Raw genomic sequence first — 25,817 nt, 5'->3', positions numbered from 1 at the left:
ATGTTTTAAATTTTTACTTTTCCCAATATACTTTCCCTCCCATGGTAACACATTTTTAAATTCGCTTTATTGTAAACATAAAGGGTTAACCGCATAATATGCCAAAAAGGTGGATTGTCTTTTCCCCCCCTATCTAGACCGTTTTGTTTACATTGACTGCAGATTGGAATTGGGGAATCATTTCCACTTCTCTCTTATACCTGAAATGGGAATTTTCAGTCTTTCTTTTCATAGGAGTTTTAGACTGCCCGTTCTTAAGCCTTGCCCCTGAGTGGTAACACTGGACCTCCCCCTTTAATTCACAAAGATTATACTGAGTGCTGTTAGACGAACAACGTTCCGGAGGACAGTAGTTAACTATTCGTCTGGTATCTGTGGCAGTCTGACACTGCTCACACTTCCCCAGGAGACGCTCCCCTGGAGGGTACCTCGGGAATCATTCTCTCGGCTAAGCACACGGCTAGACTCAGGAACATCAGGATTCCCCACCGGTGTATCCCTCTGCCTTGCCCTTCGCCCGTATAAAAATATACGGCGGGGATTACCATCTTCCCGGCAGCAGGGATATTCTTCAGGGGCCCTTGTAGTTCTTATGGTGTATCTCCTTTTAAAGGTAGCCCACCGAGACGACTTAATCGTGTCTGTCCTGCACGGTACTTTTACTGTCTTTCGGCACTCAATTTCCAAAGCCTCTGCCTTGGAGTCTAGTTTCCCTCTTATCCCCTTTTTGAAAAAGTAGGAACCACTCAGGAGAGTCGAGTTCCAACAATCTCGCCCTGGTGGCAAGTATTAAGAAACGGCTAGTCAGCTCCTGTTCTTTAGTCAGACAATTGGTACACAGTCTCTTAGGTTTTGTACTCTCCCCACAGTGGGTTACTCAAATTTGTTTACAACAAGCACATTTAAAATGTATATAATGGAAAACAATCACAGTTTTGCGTTGATGTAACTTATCTGGTCTGCAGCTCTACGATTTTTAGAAACAATCATGTACTAATTTTTCTGAATAGAAACTGAGCAGGATTTTTTGTGCAGTGGTTTTCAATTCTAAACCGGGTGAGCTGATTAAGATGGCTTCATATTTTAGAAGCCTGGAATCAAGTCAGCCCACTTCTCTGCTTTTTGCTGCAATATGTTTTTCACATCGTGGGAGTGTAAACTACTAGGGAGGAAAAGTTATTTTCCTTGCTTTCTCTTATTAACAAGAGCCACTGTTACAATTGCTGGTAAACACGATAGGCTAACACCGACTGATTGTTCTAAGATCTTTGAAGCCTATAGGCTTTTCCCTTTGTCTGCCCATTCCTGAGTCAGGACTCCCTGTGTTGTTTGTTTACTCACATTCACGAACAACTGGAATTCTTTATTCGTATCTGGTAGAGTTAGTACTGGGGCAGTCATAAGAACAGTTTTTAATTTCTGGAAATTAGACTCATTCTGTTCAGTTCACTTTAGCCTGTCAGTGTTTAATCTTTCATACAAAAACTTCACTTTTTCACTGAAACCCTCAATCCACTGCCTGCAATATCCCAAGAGCCTTAGAATTTGTCTAATTTGCCTTTTTGTTTTTGGTGCAGGCAATGCAAGGATGTCTGCTACCCTCTCCGGGTCTAATTTTTCCTTGAGATATCCAATGTCTGAGGTATTTTTATTTTTTATTTCAGGCTCTGTGAATTGCAGCTTGGATTTTGATACTTTCAAACTTTTCTTTTCTTAGAAAGTTTAACAAGGCAATCGTGCTTTTCTTCACACTCTCTCTTCAGTCGGTCCAGCTATTAGCAAGTCATCTACATACTGTGAAAGCTTTGTCCTGTCTTCAAGAGCAAATTGGGTTAACATTTGTTCTAAAGCTTGTCCGAAAGGTTCGGAGACTCCACAAACCCCTGGGGGAGGACCGTCCACTTTAGCTGTTGCTTACGGTTTGTATCTGTGTCCTCCCACTGAAATGCAAAATAATCTCTACTCCTTTCATCCAGAGGGCAAGTCTAAAAAGCATCTTTCAAATTAATCACACTATACCACATATCTTCTGGTGTGAGTCTATTTAGTAAAGTATAGGGGTTGGCTACCACCGGGAATTTAGTCCGGGTCTTAGCGTTTACCGCTCGTAGGTCCTGGATTAATCGGACGCTACTATCCGTCTTTTACAGCTAGGATGGGGGTGTTGTGTTGAGACATGCAAGGCTCTAAAGTACCCTCGTTTAGGAGGTAATCAATTTATTTGTTTCAACTCCCCTTCTCTCTTTGAATGCTATACTTCAGGGTTTATTTTCTTTTCATTTTTAGGAGTCAACTTAAATATTTTCACCACTAATTCAGAATTTTTAATCAAGATATTAATTCTTAAAGCAACAATCATGTCCCTTTCTCAGTAAATTGTAATCTGCTTCTTCTACTAATAGCAAATTCCTTAAGCAAATTTTATTTTCAGATTCTATTTCCACATCTTTTATTACAGGCACTTCAAAGGGGTCTCCCTTTGCACTGATAACAAAAACTTTTTCTCTGCTAGCCACACATCCGTATGGCAATTTCTGCAGGGTACTTTTCTCTGCCCCAGTATCTACAAGAAAACTTACTTTCTTGTCGTTAGGGGCCCACTTTTAATTTTATCAAGGGCTTCTCGGATGTTCTGGTCTCTAAATTAAAGAGCCCCTGACACTCTTAATCTTCTTGAAAAAATTTTCTCATCTTTTATTCTTTGTTTACAATTCCGCTGAAGGGGTTTTTCTTTTTTACAGTAGTTAGCATTCCGGGCTCTCTCCGTGGGGCCGGGGCTGCCCAGTGAGAACCTCGACTTTTTCCGGGGTAGTGTTTTAAACTTACCCCAGCATCTGTTCTTGTTTCTGGGACTTCTTTTACCGCTGTTACTAAAATTCTAGCTTGCGATTTCTGCTTCTCATCTTCTCTTCTCATGTACACTTTTTGAGCTTCCCTTAGGAGCTCTTGAAGACTTTTATCTTGCCACCCCTCAATCTTTTCTAATTTTCCTCCTAATATCTTCCTAAGATTTAGCAACAAATTGTGTTTTTAACAGAACCTCCCCCCACAGGAGAGTTCGGGTCAGTCTCAGAGTAAATCTGTAAACTTCGCCGTAATCTCTCGATCTATTCAGTGGGTGGTTCCTTTTTTTCCTTGACACTCTTTGAAAACTTTGCTAATGTTCTGGCCCCTAGAGGACCGCTTCTCTTATACCTTATACAATCATGCTCCTTAAATCCATTATGTTCCGTCTGCCTTCCTCTGTCTGTGCATTCCAGCTCGGGCTTGCGCTAGGCCATTTCTGGTTACCTGGCATCCCCTGTGGATTGCGTCTGTCCCAGTCTCTGATCCCGGCTTGTTTAATCATTTCTCTTTCCTCCGGAGGATTAAACAGTGATCTCAGGATTGCCATAAGATCGTCAAAGGTATAAATGTTATTCCTTAAAAAATTCATCTAACTTCTCAGCCACTCCGAGAGGGTCATCTAACAACCGCCCCATCTCTTTTTTAAATGCTCTTACATCTCCAGAGTTAAGGGGGACATTCACAAAAAAACTCGATCACTCCCGGGGCCGTCGGTACTTCCCTAAGAGGGAACAACCGGTTGCCCCTCTTCACTCTCTCCCCATTCATTATCTATCATTCTCGCTCTTAAACGGGTTTCTACTTGCGCGGAGGGGAATTGGTTGATTGTGTGTTGCCTCCCTGTTATTAATGGTGGGAATTTTGCCGCCACCCGGTTGAAGGGAGGAGTCCCCTCCGTTGTATGGGAGGGGTCCCGGTTGTGGCGGCTGGATCGGCAGGGACGGATAGGGTGTTCCCCAGCCTTGCGCAGAAAAAACCTCCGAGGAGGTTGCTGTGGTTACGGTGTTTTACAGGCGGGGAAAGGGGAAGGGCTGCCGGCATCGCTGCTGGCCCCGAGTCTCCCGTCTGAGACACACGTATCTCATGGGTTGGTCTCGGGGCCCAAGGGTGCTGTGGGCATTTCTTGATCTACAGAGGAAGGTCCCGCTGGTCCTCGATACGGGGGTGGTAAGTGATCGAGGGGTTCCCAGGACTCAGTTTTCGACTCACGTTTTTCTTTTTGCTTTATTGGAAATAGCCCTACTCTGGCATTTACCCAGAGCTTGGCGTATTCCCTCTCCTCAGGATCTGAGGGGACTTTGTTCTCCACATAGGAGAAACAACTTGTTACAACGTCCATTTTCAAATGTGCCTAACACTGGCCAAGTGAGGTGACTTCTCAACTCCTGTCCTCCCCAAACCTCTATACAATAATGTATTAATTTCTCCTTTGATTTTCCCTTCCTCTGGGGACAATCTTCCCAGTGTTTTTGCATCCACCCCAAGGGACTTTCCAGTGGGATGTCTGGTGATTCCTCCCCCTGATCGGAGGAATCTTCTCCTGTGCTTCTTCCTTGAAGCTTACTCTTTTTCTGCCCTATACTTCGCAAATATATTCTTACCTTTCTTCGACTTCTATTCTCCGTGAGTCGATATCAGTTTCTGCGTTGTGTACTTAGGAATCAAAATTTGCCGATACTCACCTTTCAGCGAGCTGAGCTGAGGTCTCTTGTAATCGGAACTTTTGATTCTTCCCTGGACCTCTCCCTGGGTCCGTTACTAAGAGGGTTTACCAGCCTCGAGCTCGACAAGACGTCCCTTCCCCTCTTAGTACCTTGCGATCAGTTCCCGAGACACCCTTTGGTCTCAGGTTTTACCAGTGTGTGTCGAGGGAAAAAAAAAAAACTTTCACTCTGTATCGCTTCCTTCGCGGCGGGCCAATTCCCTCGCCGAGGAATCGAAACGCGACCTTGAAGTCCGCACTTGCTTCGTGATTAGATCACGTCTCACACACTCGCCCGATCGCCCGCTCAACCAGCAGTACATACAGGTATTTTTCCTGCGTGGGTGTCCCTTGTGCGCACTAGACGTTTTACGAGCAAAGTAAGCCGCGGCTCCCGAAGGCTCCGTGCCTTCCGAGCTCTCCGATCCGGATTTATCCTTTTTATTGTGGTTTTTACCTCCGCCTAAATTTGGTTCGGATATCGGAGAAACTGCGGGGGTGGGGGGTCTCAACTTACCAGGCCGCCAAAATCAGCGGGGGTACCCGTCCTGGGCAGCGAGATTCCCCGCAGTTTCTCCGATCCGAGTCACGGCACCAATCTGTTATAAATGCAAAGGCAGAATTGGGTTAAATAAAAACAATTTATTATAAAACAATTTCTATAAAAAATAAACAATGGAGGGAAACCACAATAAAACAAACAGCGCAGCGCTGGGTGGGGACAGGGGTCTATACTCAAAGGTATAGGTGGTCCCCAATCCACGCAGGAGGGTAGACTGTCCGGGGGTTTTATAGGGGTTTTTTGCCTTGGGGCCAAAATCCAGGCAGGCACCATTCATCAACAGTCCTTGATTGTCGTATGAATTGATTTCCTGGCATTGGAGAATAGAGTCGAATGGACGTCCGGACCGAGTCTCCTCATATGTAAAGAAATTCTGAGTGGCTCTTGTGGTTCAGGCCATCCGGATGGGATGGCTGGATCCGGGTTGGAGCCGATGGATATTTCGGCTGGATTTTTTCCTTTTGTTTACTTGATGCTTCCCCCAACGGTAGCCCGCAAGGCGAGGTGTTTCGGGTTCCGGTGATGAATATCTCGTCGGTGCTTCTCCGTTTTGGCTTGATGTTTCGTGTCCTGCCTATTCTTCCCCGTTGATGGTCACCGAGCCTGTCCCTGTCAGTTTGAGGAGTTTTTTTTTTTTTTTTCCTGTCAGCTTGATGGGCCGTGTCCTGTCTATTCTTTTGTTGATGGGCGCCGGCTAGGATCGTTATCCTTTGAGTGGGAATTCGTGGCTAGATCTGGGAAGGGCTTGTGTGTCATACTGTACTTTATATTTTATTTCGTTATTGTTATATACATTTATTTAGATTTTTACGAATTTTTACAAGTTCATTTCTCACAACAAGCAGTCACTGAAAGTCCTGTTCAGACTTAGCATCATTCCACTGAAGGTCACATTAAATAAATCTAACTTTCTGCAGTAATTAGTAGGAGGAATTAAAACCAAATCACACATACCTCTTGGTGCTGTTGCCCACTGACTGCTTTTTAGACAACTCCTCTGCAGCAAGAATGGGACTACAGAATATCTGACCACTTTTTCTAACAATCTTCTGTTTCATTGCAGTTAGATGAGCCCATTCTTTCACAAACCTCAGGATCTGGCAGAGAACACGACAGTCAGCAGCAGGACAGGCTTTGCACGGAGATAATTACAGTAAAACAGTGCCATTAGTGCTTTCTACATTGGCTGGAAACAGCTCTACAATCAGAGATAGATGGTGCTTTCAGGTCACTCTTCACACCCTCACACCCTGTCTGTGGAGCCCACTCAGTAGCTGCTTCACACAACAGCTGGTTGAATCAGTCACCTATCCCCATTAAAAATTTAAATTCCAGCCTTGCTAGAGAACAGAAGAAATCAGTCTTGTTCCTACATGATGGTTTTCTGTTTGGAAAATCAGATTTTAAGTTAAGCAGATAATATTTCCCATCCACTTTAAATCTGGATTTCCTCACTTGAGTCCTTGTGTTTGCAGCGTTCTTCTCAAACCCCAGTATGAATGGGATCTTTATTCCTAAATTAACTGAATGCCTCTGTGGAGCTGTGCCTGACACTGCTTTGAAAACTGTTAGTAGACCAGAGGGAGAGTAAGAGTGGAGGCCTGCTCAGGCCTGCAGCTCTGATACAATCTAGAACATTCTTATTTAGAGTGTGCTCCATTTGATTCAGAACCTTTAAGAAGTTATTTTGTTGACTTATGAAAGTTAGTAACTAATCCTGTAAATGAAAAATGAAATGATGCCTGGTTGATTCCTTCTACTACAATGTGATTACAATAATTTGCCAGAGTAACAGACTGCTTAATTAATATTCACATCAACATCTGTAAGATTGCTTTACTGAAACTGTGTCTATATCCCAAGGCCTGGAAGTAATCTGCATTTATATTTTAAAAGTAAGTAATCTTCTTCTGCATTAAATATTATATTGCTGTGCCAGTAGAACTCTTACCATTGCACGATTTTTTTTATTCTGGAAAGTCTCTGGTAAATCCTCCCAGTTATCCAGCTGTATGTCCAATGGAATGAAATTATGATTCAGTGGTTCACCATCCTAGACAAGCAAACAGTTTTGTTTACAGATGCAATGTAGCACAATGTAGAAAAAGTAATCTGTTTCAAGTGAATTGTCCTCCCTTCCTACTAAATTTACTCCCTTCAAGGTCAATTTTTTCCTGAATTAACAGTAAGGCACAGAGATAACAGCAAAAATGCAAGAAAGATGATTCATATTAATCTACCTAAAAGTAACAAGGCTGAACATTTTAACTTTTAATAGATCTGAGTTTTTTCCTTGCAAATAGTTCAGACACATGAACTGCCTTATATTAAACTGAAATTACAATCCTCTTGACTGAATTCTATGGGAAATTAATGATTGGAGATAGGAGAATGTCACTTCATTACAATTTAAAATAAGAATTCTTGAACATTGTTTATCATACTTCTTTTTAATGTCTGAAAAAGTTTTCCACTTAAGTTTTAAAGGAATAAGTTGTCCCAGTGGGTACATCTGGCCAAGGAACTTACTGATCATTCACAAGCATTCGAGGAGTCAAAGCAGAATTCCCTGGTGTCTCACCATTCAGATTTTGTGCAGTATCTGGCACAATTCATCTCTAATCCCAGCAAAACCCAAACCAGACAATTGCCCAAAACCCACCCAAAATGCATCTTTGTCTGAATAAAACATGTGAAGTCAGGCAGCAGCATACATTGTAAGTACATTTAACAAATTTTCAGATACAAGAGGACTTTTTGACACCATTTTACCTTTCCCAGCTGTATCAGCCACATAAAAATGTCTCATCCCAGAGACTTGCCCTGTGCTTTAGCAGCACCTGAATACACTGATTCACTCGGTAATTTGAAGAAATCTTCCCACTGAACTTTCCTATCACTTGAAAGAAGAAATTGGCAAGTCCTGACCTCCCCTTGAATTATGACCTGGAAAATTCCCAGTGGCTGGTTTCTGTGCCCAATCACCACTGCAGATTAATGATAAAGTGCTTTATTCAGGACGTTAGTGACTTAGACACAGCACCAATGTTGAGCTTTCTGAAAATGTGGTGGCAATATTTTATTGACTTAGCACGTCAGGATTTACTGTCATTTTTTATTTGAATTTTGAATATTATTCTACCCAAGTTATTTTATGATAAGACACTGTAACAATAAAAAAGGAATTTTAAACCACTGTCACTGGCTATTCTACAGATGATTTAATGTATTAGTCCAATTCTATAAGCAAAGAGAAGTGTTGGAAGTTATGCATCTAAGGAATTATTATTTAATTCCTTTGAGAAAAAGAACTAGAATTATAAACTACCTAATTTTTGTACATTTCAGTTAATACAAAAATATTAATGTTTTTACATCAAACATAACAAAGAAGAGCATACAGAAACATTTCATAGGGCAACTTTTTCCTTTGCAATTTTAAAATGACAATAACCATGCATATTTATTTTAGCTTTACCTTTGTGAAGAGGTGGATTCTATCAGTATTCCTGCTTGCACAAAACATAAGCCCATCATATATTAGGAACGAGTCTGATTTATCTACAACAGAAAAAATGTTGGCATTAAAGATTTCTATTCATTCATTCCACTCTTTAAAAATAATATTTAAATATGTATATAATTCCAGAACAATATAAGGTGCAGAGCTCAAGCAGCAAACTATTAAGGTGTTTGTGTATTTTTTCTGTTTCTCCTGAATGACCCATCATCTGTTTTGCCTGTGTCTGTCCTGAGTTCCAGTAAAACCATCCACACTCCCAGCTGCTGGTTTGACACTCTCCAGAAATCAATCAGCTCTGGTTTGCTCCAGGAGCGCTGTGGAAAGGCTGGGCTTATCCAGCATCAAAATTCAACAAATGGCCCAGGCCAAAATGAGAAAGTCCCATGCTGGTGTTTGTCCTTCTGTGTTTTGGAGGTGTAGGTTTTTATTTAAAAGCCATTTTTCATGCCAGAGCCATTTAATTCAGTTTCACAATGAGACAGAATTGTTCTTTCGAAGTCCCATGTTACCTTCTCCACATTCTTTTTCACTTTCTTCCTTTTCTGTGCCAACAGTTTCCTGTTCTCTGATTTCAAGAGATTGCCGGGCTCCCAGTTCCCCCAGATTTCCTCTTTGGCATTCAGCACTGCCCTCTGCTCTCTCTCCATCTCTCCTGGGCTCCTCTGACACTCCTTCCTCAGTCTGGCTCCTGGGAGCTTCACCATTTCTCTCACCTGAAGACAAAGAAAGAAGCCAAGCAATGATTTGTGTTACCTGGCAGTGTGTACCTAATAACACATCTGAGACAGGAACATGTCACTGAAATATAAAGAAAGGCACTGCATTCTCTAATATTATTATGGTGCAACCTCTTAGAAAGTTAGAGCTAACTTTAATAGTAGGAGAACAAACACATAGAAAAAGCTTTTAATTTATGTAATCCCATGCACCCAGATTAGTGTCAAAATATACATGTAATAAACAGTATGCTAATGCAGTTAGCAATACTATATTATATACAGTTATTGTATACCATAAACACACAAAGTAGTTTTCCAGGCATTGATTTATATTGTGAAAATCAGAAGTTGTCCTTACTTGAACAAGCCCAAAGATTTAAATAAATAAAAAAGGAAGTAAAAAGAACCTTACCCATGGCTTTCCAACTGAAGTGACAAATATCAGTATATATTTATAAAAAGGCTTCATTAATTTTCCAGATTGCTTAAATAAATTTAGCAAAAGAAATCTACTGTGAGCTGGTGGAGAAAGAAAAGCCGTATTTTCCAGATAATTTCTTTCATGACAAATACACAATGCTCAAGTTAATAAACTCCACCACCACATTGCTTAGTTTTGAAAGGTAAAGAAAAGTTTTGCTGTTTAATTGTATTCAGAATAACCATAAACCTCCAGGAAGATGAGAGGGCCATTTGCTGCAAAGAAAACGGAGGATATATTCTTCCTTATGGAATTTATATCCTGTTAACATTTTATGAGCATTTTTCACTTGTCTTAAATTACTCATGTAAAAGATCCTTGGGGAAAGCCAAGACTAAGCAGGATCACTTGAGGGGCATTTGTTCATGTAAAGACACAATTCTTCATATTTTCCTGGACTTCTGTGTAGTCATAGGTTCAAAAAATTGTATTTTCTGAGCCTGATCACAATTGAAATAAAAAATGCATCTTTCCCTTTGTGGCACCCCTTACTCACCATCCCTGCTCTGGGGGCAGTGGCACATCTCACAGTAAGGCAGCAGAGCATTGTTAGTGTAAGTGCAAGCACTGCAGTGCCAAACTTCATTGAAAGCTCTACTTTCACTTGAAGTATTTAAGCCACAAGGATGGAGTTCACTGTTTTTTTCTGAAAACAAAGAAAGCTTTTTTCCAGTCCAAGATGTTTTCTTTTTATTACTGGAGCTGACTGGGGTCAATCCACTTAGGCTCTTTGCTCTTTTGGCTTCATGTTCACAAGTATCTTCATCACAAATTATCTCCACCTCACTTATCCTTGTGGAATCAAGGTTTTCATCACTCTTCTCTGCATCCTCTTCTTTAGTGACTGCAGAAGATTCTGAATCATTATGTATCAATTCATCACCAGAAAATCTTTTGCGTTTCTTCTCCGTGGAGGATTTGGGGGAAAAGAAGGAACGTATGTCATGCTGTTTGTCCTTTTCAAACTAGGGAAGAGGAAAAGAATACAGAATTGTAGAATCATTTAGGCTGGAAAATACCTCCAAACCCCACTTATGACTGCATCAGAAACTATTAAACAAAAGGTATCTTTAACAAAAGAGAACTTCAAGACCAAAAGTGAGCAGAAAAAGCAATTCAACATTCCTCTCCTGATTTCAGAAAGGTATTTTCAATATTCTCCCGAAAATTCTGAAATAGCACTACCAGAAAACAGATAAACAGAAGTGGTAAGCTAGGTGCCTTTTTTGAAGATGCCCATTACAAGGAAAAGCTTTCAAACACTGTTTTAAATATTAGTCCAATTAATTCACCACAATTAACAAAGATGTCATTTGAACAGAAATTACTTGATCTTATATGACTCTGAGAGTGGCTCAGCCACCTACACATAAGGACTCATCAGAAGATGTAGACGGCATTTACTCGCCACAGAGCACTCTTCCCAACTTCACCTAAGTTTTAAAATGGAATTTGCGTTACTTTTTCCTATTTTATTGGTGTTTCTCCATTAGTAATGTCTGAAATGCACAGAAAGCTGAAGCAAATGACTACTACATTTTTTTTAAAAATGAAAGGAAACAGAAAAAACAAAGTTTCAAGTCTTACATGTGTAAATAAAAGTCCATTTTGGGGATCTTCTAGAGTTTCATTTGGGGTCCAGGTCTCAGCAAAACTCAAAAAATCCCATTTGTCCTTATCACCTTCTTCAGCCTGCATTTTCTCTTTCTTGCCATTCAAGGTGCTGCCTGTGACTTTGGCCTGCAGGAAGACAATAAAGGAAAGCGCTCTATTTTGCACATTACAACCAGTGAAGCTATACACAAAATGTCAGTATTTAATGAAGATCAAAGAGAATATATACACTGTGTACATCTCTAACAGCCTTAACATGTTTTGCTTGGCATGTGGAGACAAATACATCAGAATTCTTTAGTGACAGAACTTGTAAAGCAAATTGTTGTTGAATTACTGAGCCCCATCTCTGACATGTTTAAGGATACTCATAATGCACCAGGCAGGATAAGCTTTAAGGACCCTTCCAACATAAACCATTCTATGATTCTCCAACTGCTAACAACAATTGGGTGATACTTGTGGAAAATGGTAACAGAAGAAAAGATTACATTAATCTTGGATCTACTGAAAAAGAATTATCTGAGAATGCCTCTGCGTCTCAGAAAGAACGCTTAGTTTAGGCACAACATTCATTCTATTAAAAAAAACCAACCCACAACAAATCCTACCTGTTATGAGTGAGCAGAATGCCTGAATGCCTTAAAATTGTAAACTGAACAAAAACAGCAATAAAGAGCTAGAAGATAAAACAACCATCTCCTGTGGATATGAACCATCCCGTTCCCCTTGGCAAAGACTCATTATCTTTGCATCTTGAATGAAAAGCAAAAAGCTAGAAAATACTAAATCAGAACAAACATTCTGATGATCAGCAATTGCAGGTGTATCAATTTGTCTCAGAGAGTGCTCCAGATAAACAAGACTTCTGTGGCAGTGGAGTGCAACCCCAGGCACAGCGAGCTCTGGCCCCCTGGCCACGCACCTTGCGGTTCAGCATTGCCCACATGAGGGTGTCCATGGTTCCTCTGGCAATCAGGAAGTGAATGTTCACAGAGCTGCACTGCCCAATGCGGTGTGCTCGGTCTTCTGCTTGCTTAATGTGGCCTGGGTCCCAATATAACTCAGCAAACACAACGTGAGTGGCAGCAGTGAATGTTAAACCCTAAGCAGAATAAGTAGATGCATTCTTTAAAAAAAAGATAGCACACACAAAAATTGATTATCTGATTAGCTTTAACAAGCTAAAGGCTGTACAGGACATTTTAATATGGAAATAAGAGGGTGGTCCTCAATAGCAGATTGGTTTATTTTACTGATTCTTCCTTGGGCCTCAGATTCAAAAAATACTTCAATATTGTAAAAAGACTGCACATTGCTATTCATTATGGAATAACATCTATTTCTTATTATTCTAGTGCTTTTAGAGAAATGGAGTTTTTCTAATTATTCAAGAATGAGATACTGCTCTTATCATCATTTAGCTCAAGTAAATTCAATAGAGGCTTAGAACAGTTAACATGATTACTGCAAAGAAATGAACACAGGGTCTACAAAGGACAAATTGCATGAAGATAAATTGCCTTCAGTAAACCACTTCAGTCATCAATTATTTCAGTAGCTATATATTCTTCAAGTGTATTAGTTCACAGATTTTCTGTTCTGCCCTACCTGACCAGCTGCCTGAATACTCAAAATAGCAACCCGGGTTTCAGGGTCCTTCTGAAACTGATTGACGAGGTGAATCCTCTCTGCAGAGGGAACACTCCCATCTATTCGGATGTAGCGAGCCTGCAACATCAGAACAGAGACTAAGTAACAATCAGTGTCTGCTTTCAGACCCAATCCCTCCCTGTCCCCCAGTAAAAACAGGAAAAGAATTGTTCTATTTGTCTCATGGGGATCAGGATACATCAGCACTCTTTTGCCCTTTGATTTAAAATTAAGTCTCTATCTACAGAAGTGTAGACTTTGTATTCCCTGTTTGCAAAAGGAGAAGACAGAATGAACATGGGATCTTAAAATGGGATACTACACAGAAGAATCTGGAATTACCCTGACACCATTTTTTTAAACTCTCAACAGTTAAAAAAGAATAAAAATACAAAATAGCACAGTTAGTCACCATTCCCTAGCAATAGTTAAAGAGACCATGACCAAAATAAAGCGAAAGATGTTTACAAACACTTTTACTGCTTTGAATTAAACATTCAGGTGAGATGACAGCCTGCAGTTAAAACCCCCACAATTAGACAGCAGCGTACTGGTAGAAAAATTTGGAAAACAATTGCCTACAGTGTTCTTTAATAATAATAATAAGCCATACCAGATACAAGTGTGTTTACATCATCCTTAAACACAAAGCAGTTCTTGAGAACCACACGATCCCTTTTAATCCAGTGGCACTGATCCATATGCACATAAAATCCTTTCATTCCTGTGCTCGTGTGCAGTTCTGCTGGATTCAAACACAGCTGACAGCCATTTGTGGAAGTGAAGGTAAATTTGTGTGTGCATTTATTAAGGCTTTACCTTGCTCTCTATCACTGCCTCTGTGCAGGCTTGCAGCATGCTCAGGTGATGGGCAAAGACGAGGAACTTCAGTTTGTCATTGTCAAGCATCATTTTGATGTAGTCCTTGACTGCTCCTGCCTGCAGTGAGTGTGTGTTTTCATTAGTGAGACACACAATTTTTCAAAGACAGTTTTTAATTTCATGTCTTTCAATTCTTTGTAACATGAAAATGTAAATTTCCATATCTTTTGTTATAATGTAAGACGTTATCAAACACTGACATTCTTAGCAATAATTCAGATTAATTTTCTTTAAAAAAAATCACAACTTGATGTCTTTGAGAAATGTAACTTACTCCTTCAGAGAGAGAAAAAAAAATACATTTATCTTCAAAAGATCATATAATTACGTGGCACTTCTTCTAGATTAAGATGTAGATAAACCCCCTTTTAATTCAGACATCATTATCTGATGTTTTAATCCATATTTGAGAAAAACAAACATATTTCAAACAGACAAGGTAATATTTACTCAGAACTTCTGCATCCACACACACAAAGCCATATATCAAAACTGAAAGAATAAATTTGATATGTTCATGATACCATAATCATAAAATATTGCTCTATTTAAGCATTCACAGAATTCTTCTGTGTCAAATGTAATTTTCAGTATCTTTTGCAAAAGCTATTGAAGCAATGATGACAGTTAGTTAACAAAATTTATCAGTGATCAACAGTTAATGCTATACACACTGCAGCAGTCTTCAGATTTCTTTTTGCATATTCCATATTTCTATTCCATAAACATACAGGGGAAAAGAGAGTGTTTCTCCATTTCATGACTATAAAACAAACCAAATAACCCCATCTCATATTCTGGCCAATAAAACCAATTTTATGAGGTTAAAAACACACGCTGGATAATTTAGGGATATTAAGGAAAGACTTGCAGGCTCACCTTGGCAATGGCCGTTTCCTTATACATGCGTGTGATCAAATTCATGACCTGAGAAAAGTGGCATTCAGTGGCATCTGATCTCAGACTTCTCATTAATTTCTCCCACTCTGTGAAAGTGGCATTCAGATTCTAATTGGCGGAAGAGACCAGTGGTTAGACACAGAGTACAAAGCACATTCTACCTCAAGAGGTATGTTTCAAGTGTAAAATGTTTAGGAACTCTGGAGAACTGCATCAAATTTGGCTAAAAGTTACTGTAGGATTCAAAATCTATGGGAAAAGAAGGCAGAAAAGAAGACTGTACTAGAATCAGAAGAAATTTTATCACTGATGGAAAAAATATTGCTGTATTAGTGCTCTTTGTGATATATTTAAAAACAGTAACAGAGATACTCTGCTTTATACTCACACAATCTTTGTAACTACACATAATACACAAGCACACATAAAAATACATATCCATACATAGATATTTCCACTTATTAACAAACGTACTTTTAGAAAAAGTTGAAAATTTACCTTTGCTGCAGCTTGTGGAAGGTCAAATGGAATACGCTGCCTGACTTTGGGGGGCAACTGAGTTAGGACATCATTCTTCAGTCTTCTGATCATTATTTCACTTAAAAGTTGATGTAGTTCCTCTAAGTTTGAAGCTCCTCTACAATCCCATTGCCTTCTTTTACCAAAAAACCTGAAAATGATAAATCAATACAGAGTGTAAACATGAGCTCTTCCAAGTCAAATAGAAATCCTCAGTACATAATTAATTTTAAAGCATGCTACTGGATGTGAAAGTGTGCTTCAACTTCCCAGCAGCCACCACTGCCTGCAGGAGTCACTGCCCATCACCTGCATACAATCCTATCTATTCCCAGCTTCCCATCCTTCACTGTCCACAGGAAACAGAAATTTCAGGATTAATTTTGGAACTCCTGTTTCAATGGACTAATGAAAAGAATATACCATGAGAATAATCTTTATTATATTACATACAGGAAAGCCATCATGAAAACTGCAAATATCACCATCAATATTCCCTTCTTTCCCTCCCTAAAAATTCCTTCTTAGTTACTGCCAGAGACAGGATTTAAAGCTTAAGCTACCATCTTTAAAAGTAATACTAATTAATGAGCATGGTTAAATAGAGGAAGGTTTAACATTAAGAAGCTAAAGGCTGAAAAGAAAGAATTTATTAACTCAGTCTTCCTTATTCTTTCCTTGCTTTGCTGTTTTTGAGGAAGTGTTGCAGCAGGAACAGCAGCTTTTCTCTGTCAGCATCGCCAGGAGACAATAAAATAATGAACATGACAGATTTGGAGAAAAGCCCAGGTAGCACTTTCCGGGGCCAGAAGAGTGTGTTACAAGCACACAATTTTTATTAAGAGACCAAACAAACAGCCACAAAGCCCCCACAATCATTTAGAGATTTTTAAGACTTACTGATTTTATCAACAGTGTTCTAATTAGCTGAATATAATCATTTGGGAAAGGGGCTGAGGGAATCACTTCTGCACTGGTGAAGTGGGAATGGCACAGATGGAAGACAGCAACATCTTTTGCTCATATCCCTTCCTTGGTCTATTTATATGTCTGTCCCCAAAACGGCCTCCTTCCTCCACCCTCAGCATCAGGGATATGACAGAAATGGCAGGCTAAACCTCACAGAAATAGTTTGGACTTCATCTTTAAAACAGGTGTCTATGGACACCTAAGGAAAAACCACCTATATTTTCACAGGAAATGATGCATAAGATAATCCTATCAAATTTATTACCACAGGGTGTTTTGTTCCAGCCAAGTCACGAAGAAAAAGTTATTCATTGAAAGCTTGCCAAACCCTGAACTTGATTTTTATTACATTTATGGTATTCCAAAAATAAGATAATCATCTATGATTGAGTAGCTAACCATGCTGTACCCACGCACACTTGTGGTGTGAAAATTACAGATGCATTCAGTCAAAACACCATGGAAAAAATAGCATTTCTCTGTCTGAAAATTAGACAGTGATCTTCCATGTTATTTGAAGTTAAATACTGATAAAGTACATATGATGGAGGGAGAAAAACAAGTTTAATGAAAATGAAACCATGTAATTATTATTGTAAAAACTGAATCTAAATGCTAGCCAATTTAGCTGACAAAAATCTGTTATTCTGAATACATGCAAAGCTGTAGATATGAAATTTTTAGCTAAGACAACCAGCCTGTGAAATATAGAGACAAGTACTGGACATTTTTCCCCACCCAAATGTAGTCAGGTAGCAAAAAACCCGGTTCCCATAATAAAGAGAGAACTAAATTATTACATGACCATGAGCTTAAGACTGAGAGTCAAAAACTCCAGTTCTGAAGGTAAAACCTCCACAGCTCATACTGACAGCAGTAAATGTATAAATAACTTTACTTAACAGAATGCTTCAACTTTATGTCAAACTTCATCAGTGTTAATTAATTAATTTAACCAGTGTCATCCTTTTCTCAATGATTTTTGATGGAGGAGATTGTGGCTGACCCTGAGTTTCAAAGCAAGATGATGTGATAGAGCAGTAGAGGTACTACCTACTGATTCTCTCACATGGCATGACAAGAAAAATCAAAGATACTCGTAAGAGTATAAATAAGCAAGGGCAGTAATACCTGACACGAGCATCACAGTACTTTTTAGCATATTCACTCCAAGTTCCGAACCTTCCTGGAAACAGTGCTTCAATCTGCATGAAGAGCTATATAAAAAGTAAAACAGCAACAGTGAAAAAAATAAAAATTGCCTGTGAATGTAAGACTAATCAGAAATAATCAATATATGGTTCCTGTTCTAAGTTTCATCTTCAAACAAATTAAATTTATTAAGGGTCTTGGCATAGGTTCTATTTATACAGCGAGGAATTCTGAAGCATAAAATATTATTTATATAAGTCTTTTAAGTTCCCTGAATACAAATTAGCTCTTATATTCCATTTTCCCCTTCATTTGATAAATAAAGGCGGTTGTCTTGGGTTCAGTAAAAAACCCAAGAGGGTTTTTGTTACCTCTCTGCTCCTCCCTAATTCCATAAGCTGACCTTCCTTAGAAGGAAAATTTGTCACTCTGGAGATACAACAAGCACAGTCTGTGTTTTGTTCCACTTAAGTGAACATTAGGAATATCCAAAAGACCAGAAAAACTAAGGGTTTTCTTTATCAGATGATGAAGTAGAAGATTTAATACAAGATCTTGTCTACCAAAGAATCCCCTACCCAGGAGAAGCAAGCAGTTTTCTGCTTCAGCTCCTTATTTTCTATTTCACCCAACAATCAGACTGTAACATGCAAGATTAATTTCTTACAAGAAACACTGTCACAAGTCACCTGTGCACAAGCTTGAAACAAGTTTGTAAATCAACTCAAAAAGGCATTGGTTTAGTTTCTTATACTTGTCCTTCCTGATGCAGCCAGTGCACCTTTTGATATCATAATGCATGTAATTGAATATATTCAATGAAACTACAAAACTTTTCATTTATTACTGATACCATCCTTAAAAAAAACCAACCAAACAAACAAAACCAAACCTGAAACAAATAAAACACAACACATCAAATACCTCTTCAGGTCTTCCTAGAGCAGGAGTTCCAGTAAGGAGAACAGCTCTGAGAGCTTTCTGCACAATTGGCAGTAAAATCTTGCTACGGGTGGCATTTCTGGATTTCATAAAGTGCGACTCATCAATCACAACCACCTTAAAGTTCTGCCTGTACAAAGCGTCTACCAAAGTCTGTGCATCAGATGTTAACAGCCCGTACCCCAGAATTGTTACTTTGCTCGTTGATATTCCCCTGAAAGAGAAAATCCACAAGTTTTCTTAGTAAATTTTCATTGTAGGACAATTAATATAGCAGAGAGATTATAAAAAAATAATCTCAGAAGATATGTATGTCTCCTTTTGGATTGATTGACATGTGGGCTGTCAGGCTAACAGCAACAGCTTTTGGTGTTTAAAACATCTCTCACTTATCAACCACACACATTTCTTAACCATTTTCAGAAGACACATATTGCATTTTGAAGGAATTTCATTTATCTGGATGCATTGCTTCATCCTGTGCTCCTTTCTGGGGGAATCCCATTGGAAAAATTCACTTCATAGACAAAAAGTTACACACAAGCCAAGATCTTAATGAGCTCCCAAACACCTGAAGTAATAAGGTCTCTGTGCAAGCTTTCTTCTGCTCTGGGTACAAAGAGTCCCCTTACCAGCAGCCTGAGAGGATTAAGCAGACTGTCCCTGAGTATTTGGGCACTGGGAAAGTACAGACTGGGCTGAGCCTCACCACCTGGAAAAAACATTCCTGTCAGAGCTGTTACCCAGCTTTTTTGCTCAAACAGAACAAGAACAAAACAAAAAAACCTGGAAGCAGCGTGGCACAAGATGAAAAATTACTTTAATTGAAAATGAACATTTTATAACAAATTTCAAGATGTATAGAGGACTAAGGCATGAATTGATTTTAAAATCACTAGGGAGCACTGTGGCCCTTCAGGAGCAGCACAACACTCAAAGCTGGTAGACACACAAGTCACCAGGATGAGGGTCATAGCTGGTCTACCCTCTGTCAAACACCACTGTTCTGCTGGCATCAGTTCTGTTTGTTCTTCAGTAGCAAGAGATCAAGAAACCAAGCAAACTCAAGTTTCCTTGAGAATTTCAGAGGAAGTAAGTAGATGCAGTTACACATTCACACTCCTGGATACGGAAAGCACAGTGGTTTGAGTGCTGGCACTGTGGGCACTGCAGACTCTGGCTGTCGCTGTACAGATAAATGTAGCAACCAGGAAAGCACAAATCTCCCTTACCCTCTCTGAAGGGTACATAAAAAAAAAAATTGCAAATAAACTTATTTATTTTAGTGGAACCAATTTATTCAATAAACTTCCATTTTCAAATTTGGCCAGAAATTACAAACCTAAAACGATGCCTAGGTTTGTTTTAACCTGTTTTAATCAAGAAGTTAGCACTCAAGCAGTAAATTTAGTTCTCGAAGTTTTGAAGTAAAGCAAAGTATTAAACTGAGCAAAATAAAAGCTTAACATATGGAAGCAGAATTTAACAAAATGCTAAACCAAGTTTGGCAACTGTATTTTTGCATTTTCTTACAAATGCAAGAAACACTTTTTAATGTTAAAATACTAGTTAGTTCAACAACAACCCGCCTTATAGCTAGGAAGCCTCCTGGGAGTTAAATGAGCAGAAACCCAAATTTTCACCTTTCCTTGTTTTTGAATAAAAGTAAGGAAGGTCTACTCCTTTAAAAAATATTCAAAGAGCAGAATTTCATTTGCTGTTTAATTTTCCCTTCATTTTCCTTAGTCCACATTTCCCCTTTCTGCATCCAGCACTATAAGCACTGAGTGTCTTTTAAATACATTAAAAAAAAAAAAAGCTGATTTCAATTTCCATATTCCTGTGATGAATTTGAATTTTGACTATCAATACGAATTACCCTTTGATGAAGCTTTCAAAATGCATATTCAGTTGTATTACTGTAGTTACCAAAAAGGTTCCAAGCAGCCCATCTTGGCAGTCAAGTCATTTTTTGATATTCCCAGAAAACATGAAGATCAGTCTCCCTCACACCGAAGTTTTACAACATCTAAACATTACCATAAAATCAACCAAGTCATTTACAGTGAAGCATACAAAAAACATACCTTGCAATTCAGGGTACTAGGAGAGTTATTCTAATAACACCCAAGACATAGCCTCTCTGATGAATTCATGCTATTAAATCTAAAGATAGAAAGTGTAGGTCATGATGACCTTTTCAGTTATTTAGGGATTACTTATTCGAACTTACAAATTTTCTCAGCATGCTAAATGGAATTCTAACAGTAATTACTTCCTTATTTTGTAATGTACGCCAGAAGATCTCCAAAAAATGTTTTACAGAAGCTAATGAATTCATCAGAGTTGAGAAATAACTGTGTATGTTCAATCTGAGACACACTGAAGTAATCTAATTTTCAGCAGACAAGCATTTGCTACTTTGCAAAAAGCAGATCCCTCAACTTCAAAGAAAATGAGTAACTACTATAATACAAAACCAGAAAACTGGGAGGAGTGGCTGATTCCACAGAGGATGTATCTGATAGCCCCGAGGGGGTTTCTGATAGCCCAGAGGGTGGCCCTGCTTGAGCAGGAGGTGGTGAGCAAGCCTTTCTAGAGAAAAACAACAAACTGTACTCACCCAATATCAGTTTTGTTCTGAATGATGCTAATGTCATCTGGAGAGAGTTCTGGAATCCACTTCTCCATCTCATCCACCCACGGGTATCTCAGAGAAGAAGGCACTACAATTAACAGAGGCCATTCATTTTTATAGTAATATGAAATGGCAATTGCTTGAATTGTTTTTCCTAGCCCCATCTGGTAAAAGAAAAGAGAAGAAAAGAACAACATTAAAACCAGAAGTCTCTGCTCAGAAAGTATATTCCATTCAGAAGAGCCCAAAAGAATTTGCAAAGACAGAACCAAATAAAGGAAACCCATTCAAAGAGCTACGTATATAGCATGTATTTAATTATCACTCTGTTACCACAGATCATCTTTCATGAAACAAGATTTTTCTAGTTAAATGGATTAATACATGTATTATATCTGGGTAGGTCATCAAAGTGAGAAGAAGCATTTCCATTCATTTCAGATTTTCAGTTCAGGGTCTTACTAGGAGAGACTAAAAAGATCAAATTATTTAACTTGTTAAACTAACAACAACATTTTTAAAAGACTATGCAAATGAAAGAAAAATATAGGTGCCTTCTAACAACTTTGTCCTCAGTTGCATAGGCAAGTGAAGAACAAACACCTGTGGGAAGAGCTCTGGGTTTGGCCAAGTGGGTCAACAAAAAGAAACTACTGCTCTGATTCACCAGAGCTGATGGTTTCTCTTTGGCCTGTAACACAGACAAGAAAGCCCAGATAGTGAGAATTCAGACATACAGACAAGGGGAAAATTCAACAAACACATTTATATTTAACAGGAAAATACTTGCTTCATATTTTCAAGGTGAGAACACTCCCAGAGGTGAATAATCATGGCAACAGATGACTATAAAATTCAGAATTTAGGGCTATGTTTAAAAAATATCAACTCCCCACAAAGATTTTATCAAAGAATGCAGCTATTTTCTCTGCTTGTTCACATGGCAAGAGATAGTTCCCAAGTCCTGTGAAACATCAAAGCAGAGACAGGCCTTAAAATGTTCTGTGCAGGTTTTCCAAGGAGTCCAGTGGGTATTTGGGTGGATTTGCTGCTATCTAACTACTCACTGCAGTGAGACATAAAACAACACCTTACATCTCCAGTATTGAATCTAAATGGACTGATGTAATGATATAATGAAGAGATTTCCCAAGTACAAAAGAACACAATGAATTTTTCTATTATTACTAGAAAGAAAATAATAGGCCAGCTACTGTGATACTCAGTTTTCATTCAAAATTTCCAAGTTTTCATTAAAATTTTTCTGCAAGATCCCCTTGTGTCACCAGTTCTTAGGTCATCTGAAAACAAATTCAAGTGAAAAAAAGAAACAATCCAACAAAATAACATTCATTTTTAGTTTGCTGCCATGGCTGTGTCCCTAACTCAGGCTGTGCAGTCCCTGGTGATAATCCAGGCACTGAATTGAAATGAATATGGAATAAAAGCAGGGATCTTGGCATCAGCACACCCTGGGCTGGATGCAGATCCCACAGAGCTGATCAGCAGGCCAGGACAGAACGTGAGAGACTAGAAAAACTGGAGAAAATATTATGGTCATGGGTTTTGATAGAAACCCATCTTTCTCCAGCATGGAAATGGATGACACTGACAATTTTCGGGGGAAAATTTTGTCTGTGCCCACCCTGAGAAAAATGGAAACATATTTGTAGATCACCTTTCAAAAAATAAACCCAGTGTTTATCTTACTTTAATCCTCACATAGTTACACAACTCAGATCTTGAGTCTTCCTCCATAATTTCTTTTTACATACAAGCTCACAATACTGATATTTAATTTTACCAACATCTTCTTATTTAGAGATAGGTCAGAAAGCACAGACTACACATCACTGCACTCCCCCTCCAGTGCCACGCCTATTGTCAGTATGGAATACACAATCTTTGTTTTGGAATAAAAGTATCTTCCAGGACTTTTTATTGCTAACATAATTATGCACAGCTCACTTTCTAGTTCAAGAAAGAAAATAAACTGTTTTAATAAAAAAACAGCTACTGTTGATATTTTGATTTTTCCCAAGCTTCCCTTTTCTCTTCCCTTAACTACTTCTGTATTCTCCACAGCTCTCAGATATTCTGCATTCTATGCCAGGGTAGTTTATCTCCAGATGTAATGAGATTTTTGTAGTATGAAGAGATGCTTAAGTCCCAATAATCCATCTCCCTCTCCCTCCTAGTGTGTCAAGAAAACCCAAATTAGAATTGTGAGACTACAGCAATTCTCTTCTTCAGAAAGGTTTTATACTGACAACACATCAAGAACATTATTACAAAAATGTTTTATCCGTGGGAAGAAATGCTGGACTCAGATTTCCCTAATATGGAATACAACATATATTTTCTTGTACGGACACAATGAATTCTACTATTACTACTTAATTAGTGCACTTTAAAAAATTCATCTTTGGAAACCGTATCTGTTAAAAATCTCTTTGGGCCAGGAACATCTAATAATGCATTAAAAATAGCTACCTATGAAATTATAAAGAACTTTAAAAGAAATGAACTGAGTCAGTGTTTTTAAAATGTAACAGTACAGGAGATTTAACCTACAATTAAAACTAACCTTTTAAATTTTCTCAAGGATTCTTTTAAACTTATGTCAGATTTCAATTTTTCCCTCACTCGGGTGTTTTCAGGATATCTGCTGACTATCACAGGAATTAGGATTCTTTCATTACCAGCCTTTCTGCCCACACCTCTCAAAAAAAAGCTACATCTGCACAAAGTGCATGAACACCAGAAAAAATAGTGTTAAGAGGAACAAGAACATCACTTACCTCATCAGCAATCATACACCTAAATAAGAAACAAAAACAGGGGGAAAAAGCAGAAATTAATACTAAATATAACACATAAACCAATACTTATAAATTGTTTATTATAAATTCTGCATTTACAGAACCAATGAAAGGAAAAAAGGTGACTTCATTCCTCCAGATATCACCTACAGAAAGTGAATTTGATATGAACTGAAAATAAGCACAACAATTATTCTAAAAATGTTTATTCCGTTTGCTGGGATTACTGCAGAACTCGCAATTGCAAAACTGAATTTCTGCTTAGGTCAAGGGATAGATTAATTGTAATTGTAAGAGACACTTCCAAGGCAAGAAGTGTATCTTCAATTTTCTTTTGTCTTTCAGAACCAGCAATGTTTTCCCTGCTTCATGACTAAGGATTATTTATGTCAGATTGATTTTTAAAATGTGCTTTCCACAGCTGTCACGTTTGTTTTGAAAGAGAAGCAGAAACTCCCTCTCCCCCACCAATTGTACCAGCTAAAGTATTAGAAAATGAATTTGATTTTTTGCCCATTTTGGAGTCACTTGGCAATTCCACTATGTGTAAAGACAATGACAACTCTGAGTCCCCATTCATAAATAATAAATTCTGTTCAGCATACTTACATTTTGTAAACATTTAAGTGCCATCTTTGACGTGAATTTCTTAAAGGTGTTTTAACTTTTCGGGATTCTGTATGAACCCATTGCACCATGTAACTCAAATATAGTGTTCCATGAAAAATTGTGAAAAATCCTCTGGGTCTTAGTGTCTTTAACAAAATTTAACACAAGATATAAGCATTCTGTATTTTTTTATCCAGAAAAATCTTTTCAAGTAATACAGAACTGCTTTAGTGGTAACTACTCTGAAGTTAGTGTAGCTGGCCAAAAAAGGATAAAATGTTTGATATTTTCAGAACTGCAGTATATTGCTGTTTGCTCACTCTGCCTATCAGTATGAATTCCAATGTCTACTAATTACTGCAGTTTCTTTCAACTGACGTAAAAAATTAATTCAAAATTAATTCTTACACAACTTCATTTTTTATAAGCAACAAGCTATCTATTCGAAATAGCTTTGCAACTTTCCCCCACCAGCTGTTAGGGATGAAGCAATGAAAACAAAGAAAGAAAATATAACAAAACAAAGCCCCCAAGTCTGCACAGATTTACAAAGGAAATAAAAGGCAGGAAAAGAATTATTTTTAGTGGAAACTCATGATTGTGGGGCCATAATGTCTGTGATTTGCAGCTGGGCAAAGATGTTTATTTGCAGACAACTAACACACAATTCTAATTTAAAAATAATGTTGGGTTTTGCTCAGACTGATTTTTTTTTCCCCATTCAATACTCATTGTTAATTGCTTGAACTGAAGTTTACAAAACAAGTCTTTCTTTTTTGCAGATTCTTTGAGGCCAACTGCTTTCAGTACATTAATCATGTTTTTAAGAAACATTTTGAGGCCTGAAATCAATTGGAATGCACAATAACCTACTGTTGCAGTAGTACTCCTTACACAAATGCACCAAATGAGTAGGACTACAACTAACAGCTACAGAGCAGAGACAGCTCAAGAAAAAAACCACAGACCTTCTTCAACAATAAAGATTATTTATTGTAAGAATATCGAGCTGAAGTACAAATATAGCAATAACCAAGTTGCATCTGGTAGCAAGAAAATGTGGTAAAGAAGACAGGAATAAAAATATTCCTTGCCAACTTCTGCTGATAAATACAGTATTTCTCAGCAAATCAATTTCAATCTTAGTAGAATTGCATAAATAATGAAATGTTAATTACACCAGTTCAGACAAACAGAAAAGTGAGAATGGGTATGATCCTATTGCACTATTCTTTGGCATAGGTGAACTATTTGGATGCTCCTTATTTCAGGCTAACAAGCAA

At 38.3% G+C, this 25,817-nt stretch overlaps 1 protein-coding gene across 4 annotated transcripts in view; it reads right to left on the bottom strand.

Annotated features, from left to right (window-relative positions):
- The window catches only part of ZRANB3 (zinc finger RANBP2-type containing 3), a 49,093-nt gene that overhangs the window by 6,930 nt on the left and 16,346 nt on the right, over positions 1–25,817 (bottom strand). For 2 of the 4 annotated variants that reach the window (XM_014249473.2, XM_014249475.2), the window contains exons 3-17: positions 23,905–23,923; positions 21,089–21,267; positions 18,448–18,679; positions 17,503–17,588; positions 15,382–15,553; positions 14,863–14,991; positions 13,921–14,040; positions 13,060–13,179; positions 12,374–12,553; positions 11,422–11,574; positions 10,331–10,799; positions 9,144–9,347; positions 8,590–8,672; positions 7,063–7,164; positions 6,066–6,208 (exon numbers count right to left, since the gene is read on the bottom strand). In XM_014249473.2, the coding sequence (XP_014104948.2) occupies positions 6,066–6,208; positions 7,063–7,164; positions 8,590–8,672; positions 9,144–9,347; positions 10,331–10,799; positions 11,422–11,574; positions 12,374–12,553; positions 13,060–13,179; positions 13,921–14,040; positions 14,863–14,991; positions 15,382–15,553; positions 17,503–17,588; positions 18,448–18,679; positions 21,089–21,267; positions 23,905–23,923 (2,391 nt within the window). The remainder of the gene's footprint in view (positions 1–6,065; positions 6,209–7,062; positions 7,165–8,589; positions 8,673–9,143; positions 9,348–10,330; positions 10,800–11,421; positions 11,575–12,373; positions 12,554–13,059; positions 13,180–13,920; positions 14,041–14,862; positions 14,992–15,381; positions 15,554–17,502; positions 17,589–18,447; positions 18,680–21,088; positions 21,268–23,904; positions 23,924–25,817) is intronic. The other 2 variants (XM_014249476.2, XM_088058645.1) reach the window with 2 other exon arrangements.

Source organism: Pseudopodoces humilis, chromosome 8, assembly GCF_049639895.1.
Source record: "Pseudopodoces humilis isolate 2021_Gansu_Grassland_sample_001 chromosome 8, ASM4963989v1, whole genome shotgun sequence".
Lineage (NCBI taxonomy): Eukaryota > Metazoa > Chordata > Aves > Passeriformes > Paridae > Pseudopodoces > Pseudopodoces humilis.
This window is presented reverse-complemented; position numbering and strand designations above follow the sequence as displayed.